At 44.7% G+C, this 13,100-nt stretch overlaps 1 protein-coding gene across 5 annotated transcripts in view; it reads left to right on the top strand.

Moving 5' to 3' along the window:
* The first annotated feature begins 354 nt into the window (after positions 1–354).
* MKX (mohawk homeobox) overlaps positions 355–13,100 on the top strand; it is a 56,250-nt gene continuing 43,504 nt past the window's right edge. For 2 of the 5 annotated variants that reach the window (XM_074943409.1, XM_074943410.1), the window contains exons 1-3: positions 859–1,009; positions 3,703–3,994; positions 6,715–6,874. In XM_074943409.1, the coding sequence (XP_074799510.1) occupies positions 928–1,009; positions 3,703–3,994; positions 6,715–6,874 (534 nt within the window). In that variant the 5' untranslated portion in view covers positions 859–927. Of the gene's footprint in view, positions 535–858; positions 1,010–1,043; positions 1,163–2,882; positions 3,259–3,702; positions 3,995–6,714; positions 6,875–13,100 lie in introns of those variants that run through there. The other 3 variants (XM_074943414.1, XM_074943412.1, XM_074943413.1) reach the window with 3 other exon arrangements.

Genomic DNA, 13,100 nt, shown 5'->3' with positions numbered 1-13,100 from the left:
AGGACGATGGAAAGCTCCGAGTTTGAACTCTGCAGTTTGCACTTTGAGAGCTGCCCTTAAACACCGGCCCTTAAAAACTTTGTTCAAAAAGTGGCAAGTTGTTTATTTTTTTGCTTCGAATATCTTAAATGTTTCTGCTTCGCGAAAGGCCACCCCGCTTGCCCCACCAATTCTCCAAGAATACGTAACGATCTAATGAATCTTAACATTAGGGTTTCGATCCACATTTTGCGGCCATTTTAACGTGCTTGTATTACTTGTTAAGCAGGTAGCACGACTTATCTACCTGTACATTACAGTGTGACATCACAGTGACACAAAGTGATGTCACTCATTAGGGCAGCTGTTAGCCAGCTGGAGCTGCAAAACATTTCCTGTGCGGACAGAAGCAGAGGAAGAAAGCGGCTGTCTCCTTGGCTATTGCTCGGCCTGTCGGTCTAAAATAACGGGTTAACCAGCCCCGGGCAGTTGTAGGAGGGTTGCCCACCTCTGCTCCGAAGGAGTTCAGATTCCACCCGCGTAGCAATCAGCCAGGTAAACCTTGCTGGGTTACCTTGTGTGTTGAAGGTGTTTGGATGGTAGCAAGCACAGGCTGGGATGAATGTGCCGGCTTTCCCCGCTTAATCTCTGCCCGAGCCCGACCCACAACAGACACCCTGTCCCCGGACGGGCTGACAGAACTAGGACCCCAGAAGTCCCCCGGGCCCGGGAGCCAGGCGTGCAGCTCGGCGGGGCTTCGCTCCTTTGCAAGCAATGGGGGATAGGGCGGGTTTTCCGGGGATTTTAGGAGCAAAACCAGAAGAAAATAAGGCGCAGGAGGCTCCCGCCGGGCAGGTCTCTCTGCAGCCTGAGGCCAAGGAGAATCGCCGCGGAGCCCCGTAGCCTCCCCTCTGCACGGCCCCGGAAGGTGGATAGCGCAATGGGAGGATGTTCGCAGGCTCAGCTCCGCAGCTAGGAAACATGAGAAGGCTTCGGGATTCATGTTCCGGGGCCTGGCCGTGCCTGCTCGGTAAATAAAGAGGAGCGGCTGCCGCGGTCGGTGTGGTCAGAGCTCGGGCGGTGTGTGTAGCAAACATGCGGCGGGAGTCACAGTGGGAAGGGGAGTAGGGACCCAGCTGGATTATTCCCCACCGAGCGGACTCCGCGGGCCCGCCCGCATCAGGTATTGTCTCCTCGCCGCCTGGAGGCTGGCGGCCAGGCGCGGCTCTGCAGCCTGGCTTGGAGCAGGCTCTGACCCGCTGCTCAGCTGCCGTGTGAGCAGGATCCCCGGCTGAACCGGCTTTCTGGCTGCTGCCCTCGCGAGCACGTCTCCCGGGCTGCTGGAGAGGGAGAGGGGGTGGTTTCCCCGTGTTTCGGTTCTCCGGCGTTGTCATGCATGTGTGTGTGTGTGTGTGTGTGTGTGTGTGTTGTCTGATGGGACTGACAACAGCACGATAGCTTGCTCTGGAATGTGCACAAGCAGGGTCCTATTGGGGAAGTGAAGCAAAATCCTTGTGTCCCGGGATACGGTTGTAACTCGGGAGGGACCTAGCTGTGCTGGATACGTACACCTGGGACCTGTGCCTTGGGCATCAATGGATTATGTTAGCAAGTAATTTTGTGCCGTTAAGAGGCCCTGGCCAATAGTTTGTGTTTAAAATCCGTGTCAGAAGAGTTGGCTTGTTAGATTCAGTTGTGTTGTTTGCTCCCTCGATGTCTGAAAACACGTCGGCTGGATCATGGAAACGCCTTTGCTTTCTGTTGGGGGTTAGGACAGGAAAGCAAATGTGATTCATAGTGGGACCAGGCAAAATAAGCACATGGGTAAATGAACCCTGTGAGGGTAGAACAGATGATGGATCCTTTTACCGCGTTTAAAGGACAGTTTGAATGGTGGGGATCCAAAGGCTCCTAAAGAAGAAGCAAGGAGGAGCTGTGGCAACTCCGAAGCGGTGTAATTGTAATACGTGTATCTGTGTGCAAACACACACTCAGAGCAGTGTGCACGTCCCAGGCCAGTGGATTCAGACATCTAGTCATATTTCACACGCAGCAGCCAAATAATGTCTGAATGGCATCCTTGCAAATATTGACAGTGGCCGTCTTTTAATTTCTGTGTACAGTAACTTAAACATTTCCCTGCGCAGCAACCTCGGGAGCAACTGGCGAGGGCGGGCTGGCCGGGCTGCAGGTTCCCGGGGCGGGGGGCGGGGGGGCGGCAGCAGCGGGAAGGGGGCTGTTCTTTTGGAAAACAAGAGCGGTACAGTGAGAGGGTCGCGGAGGAAGTCAATGCGCAGGGGACAGCTTTGAAAACAAACACAAAGGCGCGCGGGACTCTCCCTACCATCGCCTCAGGGGTCGGCCAAACGGGCTTTGACACCAGAAGAAAAACCATCGCCTTTCTCCGAGAACGTGTCGTTCGAGTTCATGGCGCTAAGTGGACCAGTCCCTCCGCCTGGCTGGACCGCGGCCTAATGGATAAGCCTGGGGAGTTGCAAGGAAAGGGTGTCCAGCGGCGCTACCTGCCGCAGCTCTTCCCGCTTCTTAAAAATAGCCCAGGCTCACCTTACTGCCAGATGGGGGGTGTAATTAGCCAGAGACTGGGCCACACACCAAAGCTTGTAACCCGTTCCCTTTCCCGCCCTTCTCCTCTGGGCACGGCATCTGGGCGCTGGAACAATTTGTAGAGTGGGGGGTGCCCAGAGCCATTGACCCAAACTGCAAACCAGGCCTACAATGGCAACCACTTCAAGGCAGGCGGTGCGGCAGCAGCACCCCTAGCTCCAGCACCTATGGCTGCCACGCCCCTGCTGCCTTCCCCGGGCCATGCTGGTTTCAGCTGCCCCTCCACCTGATCTCCTCGGAGCCTAAAGCCTCGCCCCGCCCCCCGCCCGGCTCGGACGCTGGACGCGGATCGCCTGTGCCCTGCCCACGCTCACACCGTGAATCGGGAAACACTCGTGTCCCCACGGCGTGAGGCTCCCGCACTGCGTGCGCCGGGCGATCCGAGCGCTCTGTCCCCCGGGCTGCGCTTGCGTTTTGAGGGTCTCGGGTCCTGTCTGGAAGGAGTGCCCCACAATCCAGCCTTTGTGAGCTCTAGATAGCGGGGCACACCGCCGAGCTCCCAAGAGATGACTTTGTGGCTCCGGAGCTTAGTTAGCAACGAGCCCTGCGCTGTAGATCTCCCTCGCCAGTAACCTCTGTATAAAAGCGAGCCTTCAGGCTTTACGGGAATTAAAACAATGTTTTAATTCTCTGTGTTTTGAATCTAAATACCCGGTAAGATATTTACCATCCTGAGTTTACAGGGGTGATTCTTTTTATTGCTTTGGGGGGAGAGGGAGCGGAGAGGGGAAGCTCCAGGCTGTTGCGACACCCTGGGGAGCCCCGCGGATGGCGACGGCTTTTAGATAACCCTGGCTCTGGGGGAGATTTGACAGCAGGAGGAGAGATGATGGGGCAGGAATTCCAGTGAGAATCAGGGACATAGAACGGAGTTGTGCACACACCCACCACACACACTGGCTCTCACACACAAAGAGCAGCTTCACAACCTGGGCAACAATTCAGACTGGACATGGAGCTCTGTAGTGAACCGTGTGCAGCAAAAGCAAGCGGCAGAAAGCTCCTTCCCTGCCAAGTTCGCCTTGATGTTTCTCGTGTTTAAATAATTACTGTGATATGACTGATTTCCTCGAGTAACCCGATGCTTCTTCTTTCCAGCACAAACCGAGTCATCTGGACATCCAAGCGGCAAGTTTCCCACTTACCAGAGTCTGCTGCAACTGAAGAACCAGGCAGATTGCAGCCGACCACCAGCCCTCCCCCCCACCATGAACACCGTAGTCTTTAACAAATTCAACAGCCAAGTGCTTTTTGAGGAAAACGCCAAAGAAAGGGAAAGTAACAGCCGGCCTTACCTGGGGGTCATTGACAGCCCACAGCACCCCGAAGTCCACATCCCCGACAGCCCTTCAATTAAAGACAACCTCAGTCTTCGGAACAGGCGGACAGGGTATGGCCCTCATTCTGATCACTGTAATTTGTGTTACTCTTGCAGCGCTACATAACAACAGAACCTAGCGAAGCAAGCGCGGTGTGTGTTGAATCTAGCGGTGTCAAACGATTGTTTGACTGGTGATTGTGAATATGTTTTTTAAACCTTAATCTCTTGAGATTCCAATTCCACAGCCATGGATAGTGGAAATTCCTGTAGCAGATAATGCAGTATCAATCTTGTTTTACTGGAATGTGTGAAAGTGTGTACTTCTGTTTTGGATTACTTATCTCCTGCTTTTTAAAAATACAAATACAAAAAGGGGTAAAATAAGTCTTTATACTGTTTGTTTTAAAATATTAACTCCGCAATAACAGACCAGCAAGAAGGAAAGCCGCTCTATAAATGATTCTTTCCATGGCATTATATCAAATCAGCCAGATAGGGCAGCTATAAAACACGAGCTCTAGGAAGTGTTATCTTGAGATCTTTTTAGCAAATGGAGCCTTAAGAAAGTCTTACCGTGTAAATCAAACTGTCTACAAATTTGTTTTTGCTTTAAGTTTACTAGCTGAGCTAAAGAAAATGAACTTTATGTTTTGTTACAATGTTTGCAAGAGGATTTTAAAATAATCACGCTTTCATTAAAGCCCTTCAAAGACCGGGAATATTGGTATTAGACACAGAGCTGTGCTAAAAATCCACCTGGCGATAAAACATCAGATGTTTAATGTTTGTTCTGGAACAGGTGAAAAGGGAGGTGGTGTGGGAGGAGGGGAAATAATAAGTTTTGTTAGTTTAAAAGTCTAATAAAATATACTTTGTAGTGTTGTTGTGATAAATCTTTGGTTAAATTTAGAAATTAAGGATTAAGGCATTAAAAGAGATAAGGAAAACGAAAAATGCTGAAGAGCTTTATTGCTGAATTTCCACCTTAAAGATTGCATCAGCTCATACTTCTAACTGCAGTGCTGGTTGGTAGGGCAGAGATTATGTTTCATCAAAATGTTATTACCAGCCGACTCAGACATAGATTTTAAATAAAGTATTTTAAAAGACCGGGAAACAGGCGAAAGAATCCGGAAAATATGGGAGAAAGCTGGCGAGGCCGGACAGCGACACCTGCCGACAAAGTCTGGAACTACAACACCAAAATCACATTTCTTCCTGCTCCCTGTAGCAGCCGCTAACGATGTAGCAGGCATTTCATTGGGAACATATCCTGGACTATTTTTAATCCGATTGTATTTTTGTTCTTCTGAATTTAGTTTATTGTTTCTGCTCTTTATTTCCTTAAGCATTTTAAATCTTTTAAACTAGAGTTTCACGTTTTCCTCTTTTAGTTGTTTTCAAATTTGAGATTTTTGCCTGCAAATTTGGGAAATGACACGTGTGTTTTCAAGACGATGGTTGTCTGACCTCTTGATTTAACAAGGGTTTGTGCACCAATGAACCAGGACCTGCTTAACACTTCAAGTTGTAGCGCGAATGGATTGTCTATCACTGGCAAATTAACTCAGTGAGATTAGCCAGATTTTTAAGTGTACATTCCCAAAGTGTTGTACAGAAGAACATATTTCTCGTGGCGATACAAAAGATGTAAACTAGGCAGGGAAGGGTGCTGCAATATTTTCAAACGCTAAATGTGCTCAAGACGGAGGCTTCCTTAGATCTCGCAAACCTGCTGAAAAGGCCGATTACAAACCTACCAAAAATATTTGCAGATGCCGAATACCATACACCTCCTGATAACGGACGCTAATTTTATACCAGACACGTCGTTGATTCAAGTTACTCAGCAATCTAATACTTCAGCGCGGGTATATGTAGCCCTTTGCCACCGCCTTTCTTTTATGTTCTATGAGGACATTGGGTTTTTATGGCAGGCATTAAATATTTTTCTATTGCAATCTCTGTTTTGTCTGTTTTACATTCCTCCCTCCCCTCTTCAGTGTCCCAAGGTCAGCCTTCTGCTTGTGCTTCTCACTGAAACGTTTCCACAATTTTCCTGCTTCGTCGTGGAAATCTAAGAAGTTGTTTCTTCGGACAAAGTGGAGGAAACATTCACACTGCAATATGGAGAGCACAGTAGTGGGTGTAGTAGAATGCAATTTGTATTTTCTTGTAGGCAATTGGCCCCATGTCTTAATCCACAGACAGGGAGGTTGCTGAACACAGTACTCTTTAGGTGTCAATATAAGTATTGTTACGTAGTGTTGTCATCATTCTTTGGGATTAATTTCACTCATGCTAGAAAACCATGATGAAGTGGAATGGGGTTTTTTGCTTGTTTGTTTGGCCAGAATGTGCTGTAGGACCTTTGCTGCAAATATATGGCATGCATGTGCAGTGGTGTGCATGGGTCCCTGTGTGTTACACCCCCACAAGGCATACGTACTTTACCTGTACAGTATGCTAAGGTTCACACACAAATAAGACATCGCGTGGGGGTGGGTTTATAGATTCTGTAGCTGCACCCGCCCCTGTCGCTAGTTGTACTGCATAGCGCGGCGTGTGTACACACACGTGTCTAGAGCGACAGATCGCGTGGTGCGGTGGTGCGGTGCGATACGCACGTGTGCACACACCGTGTCCTCCGCTCTCAGGCGGTGAACTCCAGCTCCGGCCCCGGGGCCCCTGGGCCGCAGCCATCGCTGTGGAGCCGGGCGCAGGGAGGGAGGCTGGCGGAGGGCGCCCCGCGAGTTACTAACCGGCCGGGCCGCTCTCTCTCCGTGCAGGGCCCGGCAGAGCGGCGGCAAGGTGCGGCACAAGCGGCAGGCGCTGCAGGACATGGCCCGGCCGCTCAAGCAGTGGCTGTACAAGCACCGCGACAACCCCTACCCCACCAAGACCGAGAAGATCCTGCTGGCCCTCGGCTCCCAGATGACCCTGGTGCAGGTAACCCCGCGCCTCCCTCCCCGCGCACTGTCGGCGAAAGCAGCCAAAATCAGGGACCGGCGGCATCCACCCGCTGGCTTTGCACAGCCGCCGGGCGCCAGCCTCCCTCGTGTGACACTGTCCGTGGGGTGTAAGTGTAGGGCCACGTATCCCCCCCCCGGCGCTGACAGGGAGCTGAAGTCCTGACACCGGCTGGGTGTGACAGTACAGTATCCGAAATGTTTAACACACAGGCAGCAGGCACCCACAAAGCGACACCAGGAGACGGTTAAGGAGGCGTGACTAAATACTCCAGTTTGGGTGAGGTTTATATTGGCCTCTTTGAAAACGCGAAGTAATCACCTAATTAAAGACCCCGTTGTAAGGTGTACACACGCGGTACACGCGCGGGGGCAGGGTTCAGCTTGCACGTGCCACCTCAGCTTGCGTTTCTTGAATGTTGTGCACTGAACAAACGGTCACATACTCGTAACACCTTTTGAAATAGAATGCCCATAGCATGGAATCTCTCTCCCGAATGCTATGGGAATATATAATAAGAAACCCCCCCTCCTCACTATGCAACTAATTGGCTATCCCCTCTGTAACACCAGTGCTCACCTTAGTGACTGGACAAGTGTCTCTTGCAAAGTCCGTGGCTCAGCCCAGGCACACCTTGAAAGGTCTAGCTGGGGGCAGGAGAGATCTCAGGAACGAAGAACGAGGCAAGGACTCCAAGCACTTGTTTAACTAATTCAGAACCAAACTATTAATACTTCCTCTCAAACAGGACTACTTCCCTACCACGCTTGCACTTTCTAACTTCATCCAGTCTGATGGTAGAACTGTTAAAACACAAGTTGCAAGAGATTCCTTTTTTGTGAGAAAGGGATATACTTTTTAAATCATCTCATTCATGAAAGCAATTTTGCTTAGTCTTTAAAAAATCATCTTAAGGCAGCGACTAAGCATGGAAGATTTTAGCACAAAAACCAAATGTTTCAGAAAGTGATGAGTAGCTGTTCATTTCCCATATGAAAATGGGATAGAATGGAAAGAGCTATCCAGTCCTAACTACAGAGATCACTACTACTACGTATTACACCCGTTACACACAAAGGGTACCTGCATCTAATGATTCTGACTTTCCCATTTTCACAAGACTGTATATACAAATTATCTTTATAAGATCTAGATAGATATGGAAGCCTATCTGGTTTTACTTACCTGGGCAAAACTCCTACTGAAATTCGTGAAGGTTGTGTCAAGAGAAAGGAGTATAGGATTGGTTTCCAAGGATTTGTAAATCTTACTTCCTTATATTTTCTTTTTTCATCTGGCACCATCTGTTAGATGATGGCGTTACGTGGTATCAGCTGTGGGGTGGTGCTATCTCAGGCTCCGATCCTGCAAAGACTTATACACTATGAATGATTTTCTTGACTGTAGTAAGACTACTCATCATGGTGCATAAAGATAAGCAGGTGTGTATGTCTCTGTAGGGTCAGGACCTCAGTACTCCACTGTGTGCCACTTAGCAGATTATATCCATGTAGAAAATACCATCAAATATTAGAAAAGTAGGAAGGAGATAGGAATCCAATATTAGTTTGCATGTTCCCTCGAAGAAGACTGTACTATGAACTGTACTTGGAAGAGGGTACCTCTTTAGTATGTGTGTGAACTGCATGCACTAGTGAATGCAACATAGCTTTGACCAAAATAATATTTACATCCTGGAAAATGCCATTTATAACTGGAAGATATAGTTGAAACAACTTATCTGAATTTTTAAAAATAGGTATGAAAGGATCACTCTGACTTTTTAAATATCATTACATAGCACTAGCTATAACTTACAACAGCTTGATATGACTATTATTGGTCTGCACCTTTAGAACATTTCTATATTTTTACATGAGACTTAAAATATTTTCAGAATACATGTGTGGAGAAAATATCATTTCATAGCTGATATATTAGAGAAGTTTGTCTGTTTTTCTTTAGAAGTGCCACAGATTAACTGTATAAAGCAAACTGTATTGGATTGTTATTATTTAATATTTACATGATAGTAGCAATCACAAGCCCTAGTCAGGCTCTGGCTTCTTGTGATAGATGATGTACAAACATGGAATGAGACATGGCCCCTGTTTCACAGAATTTATATTCTAAGTAGGATGCAGAGTAAAAGAATAATATAGAGCTAAATTAATCCCTGGCCATTGACTTCACCAGAGTTACACTGGGGTTGAATTTGGCCTAGGCATTTTATGTGAAAATCACATTTTAAAGAATCATGTAAATCAGTTATTATCTTAATTTACAGAAGCACAAGATCAAAGAGAAACTCCATCCGTTTTTCCCATAATTCAGGTGTAGTATTCTTTTAATCCAGAAGCACCATAGCATCTGTATGAGAGATAAATATATATGTCTGGCTTCCACAGTAATTCCTGCGCCTGGAAGAATAAAACAACAGTATCCCATATATGCTTTTCAAATGCCAAAAAAGAACAAGACTGGAATCCAGATCAAAATAGTTGAACCGTGAGAATTAAACACGCAGAACCAGGTTGTGATCTCAGACACACTGGTGTAAATCTGAAATAACTCCACTGAAGTCAGTGGGGTTACTTTGAATTGAGAGAGGTATAACAAAGGGCAGATTCTGGGCCATATATTTGTATCTGTTTGAAAATTTTGTTTCTCATTCCAAGAGTTGCATATTCCAGAGATGTCAAACAGGCTGTTGTATAAGTGCCCTTCTAATCTAGTAATCCAAATGCCAAGACATGTAGAAGAGCCAGGAACCATTATGTAATGTTTTCTCCTGACTGCATTCCTTCAAATTTTCTAAACAGTCTTACATTTCATCTTAGCTTTTTTCCAGTTCATCAATTCAGTTTCTCAGAGCTTTACAGCATCCTTTGTTATCACCTAGAATATCAGCCAGTGTTCACAGTAGTTATGTTCTCACTAGTCTTTCAAGCTTATTATCTACTGAAGCTGTTTCACCTTCAGTTGCAGACAGGCTTAGTTCACACCCTGCATTGACAATCCTATGGGAGGCCAAACAGTACTTTGAAAACCCTTGAGTTTCCACCAACAGTGTATCCAGGGAACCATCCAATTGGTTTTATTGGGTGGTATTGTTTTCCTGAATGATTACCTTGTAACAACCATGCAGAGATTCCAAGAATGATAAATAATTCTCATACATTTAGATGCATCTGCACTGAAGTCTAGCCCCTCTATGCTATGTTCTGGACTCCAGAATAGTTACAGGTGGAATTGTGCTGCCAATGTCTCCTTGCCTGCACCTGTCTGCTCCCACACATGGTGTTTGCAAGCATGGAGAATAAACCTGTATGAACTTACTACTTAACTTTACAGAATCAGCATTCATTCCTGCATATATGTCCTCTACAATTGGCTGGCAAATGATGCTGAATACAGTAGAGTGACTGTCCCCAGGCTTTGCCCAGTCTACATCTCGCCTACTCTCTCCAAATATGCAAACCTCCAAAATGCAGGATTTGCACAATAGGGCTTCTGCAGGATCATATGAAGCAGGGGAGGGTTATTATTAGGGTGATATCTTTCTAGCCAGATTTTGGGCCATTTTCAAGTGTCCTGATATTTTAATTCCCTCCACTGCCTCCCAGGTTTTTTTTAATTAATTTCCATCATTTTAGTAATTGTTTGTCTGTTGGTGCTGTGAAACTAAAAGGAGGTTTGTTCTATTTCCTGGACCCTAGAAATTTAGAAAATAAAGGCAGACTTGTATGAAGAGCTAGGGTTTGGAAGGTATTACGAAGCTCCTTTATTTCTAATCACTAATATAAACACATTGGGCAAAATTCTGTGCTGATTTATACCTAAACAACCCCAGTAAAGTCAATAGGATTGCACTGGGTGTAAGTTACTGCAGCATTTGGCGAGCAGTTCAAAACATTATACTCCCAAAATTGCGAAGGCAGAAGACCTGAAAGCAATGTACTTCTAAAAGCTGTCTTACAATTTACCCCACAGATTAGACTCCAGTTTGGAATCCAGCAATTTGTTCTGTTAATTTGCCATGAATATGTTATGTTTTCATTTGCACTATTACCACAGCATTTGATTTATTTTAGTTTAAATTTTAGTTTAAATATTCTTGTGAAATAAAAAAGAAAAATGACTGCATATTCTTTCCAAAAGGAAATATGAATGGCTTTATTGTTTAATAAGAAATTGTTTGCCATAGCAAGATTAATATACTGGTCATGTGCTGCTGTGGATTTAATAATATTACCGTTTACACAAGCATATCTATGACATAATTTATTTGGGCGAAAGGGATCATTTGGCTATTATCCCTCTTCTAAATCCTTGGCTCTTCTTGAGTAGAAAAGCATAATAAATCAGAATAATTTTTTCAGCGGTAAAGCCAAAGGGTCAGTATTTCTTGGGTGCCTGCATAAATACTTTTGACCATTCTGGGGAATTTCTAGAAGACTGACAAATATATTTATGGTAAATCCACCTGTTTTTTCTTGTTTACACATAAGGCTCTTGTTTTAATACTATGACGATTATTATTATTATTATGCATAAATAGGGAGTAACAATACTTAATCATTGGTTGGATTCTAACACAAATTTCTTCTCACAGTGCCTTGTAAGCAAGTCATTATTTTTTTTGTTTGCTAAGATTCCTCATGTACACAGAGTAATATAATTCATAACCATCTTAATGGGTGTTTGGGTGTTGTTAGTTTAGGGTACTTTCTTTTATAAATAAATCCTAAATAATAGTGGTAATGACATGTGCAGACAGATTAATAGATTATAAACTCAGAAGGAACCACTGTGATTACCTAGCTTGATCTCCTGTATAACATAGGCCATAGGATAACAGACTTGTTGGGACACTTGACATGCAACATTTGAATGAACACATACGGATATATGATGAATTCCTGCCCTAGTTAAAGTTAGTGGCAAAACTCTCTTTGACTTTAACAGGGCCAGGATTTCATCCACAGTATTTTAGGAACTGTTAGGTGGATAGGCCTAATCTTCATTCAGCATTAGTGAACAGTCTTGTAGTTCCGTTCAGAATCTGTGTATAAAGTCATCTAAGGGGGAGTCAGTACCTGGAGTGTATTTCTGAGACAGGATCTGTAATACTACACATTTGGGAAAAGTCTCTTTTGTAAATGCTGAATTAAGATTATTTCTTAATAGTTGAATATTATTATTTCACCCTCTCATACCGGAAGGCTTAAAATATGAATATACTGTTCATTCATATTAATATGAAAAATGTTTAAAGTTGGCATGGAAAGAACATATCCACAGTGTTTGCTGTCAGGTTTTCAATAAATTGATAGGGTAAATCACTTTAGTTAAATCTAATTGCTTTTATGCAAGAGTCACACCATTTCTGTACGTGGCACTGTAATAGCACCATGGTAATCTGTGCAGGCCTGACTTGATAACAATATGTTTCTCATGGGATGCTGAGAAAATGGTCAGTTTTCTTAGGCATTGCACAAACTGTTAAAATATTCAACTGGACCCCAAATCAATCAGTCTCTATTATTGCACATATGAATCTAGAATTATACTAAATCCTGTGGCAGTCAGGTGACCAACGTTTCATCTGAACAGTCTGGAATGAGTTTGTTAACTGCATTAGAAGGTGGATGGATTCCAATACATCCCTTCTGGTTTACTAAAATGATTGCTGTGTCAGTATGATGAATGTAAACAAGCAGCCTTGGAGCAGAACAAACATTACTTAGTCTTCTCTGCCAACTACAGTTTTGGTCTCCTAACCCATCACAGCAAACAACAGGGTTTGTAAAGCAATGAATGTGGCATTAGAGTGCTGATCCAGAGCTCACACTAGTTGCTGTGGAGCCCTGTTTAATGTAAAATAGGATTTAAGTAAAATCAAAGTGACAGGCTTAACGAGTCTCTTCTAAGTTCTAGGTAGAAAGCTGGATGAAAATTGTAGTTGTAATTAAGCAGGTAGTGTTTATTTTCCCAATAATCACCCTTAAATGGATTAGCGATCAAAATAATTAGCTAACTACTTATGTGCTGTTTATATACTTTACTGCAATAGCTGGATTACAAAACTAGGCCAAATCCATCTTTGCGATCCACACTGCAGCTTTCTGATAATAGGCTGCTATCTGGTGTGTTGCCTGATCTGTTGATTAGTTATTGACTAGGTTATTAATTTAGAATCCCC

The sequence above is a fragment of the Natator depressus genome, chromosome 2 (assembly GCF_965152275.1).
Source record: "Natator depressus isolate rNatDep1 chromosome 2, rNatDep2.hap1, whole genome shotgun sequence".
Classification (NCBI taxonomy): Eukaryota; Metazoa; Chordata; order Testudines; family Cheloniidae; genus Natator; species Natator depressus.
This window is presented reverse-complemented; position numbering and strand designations above follow the sequence as displayed.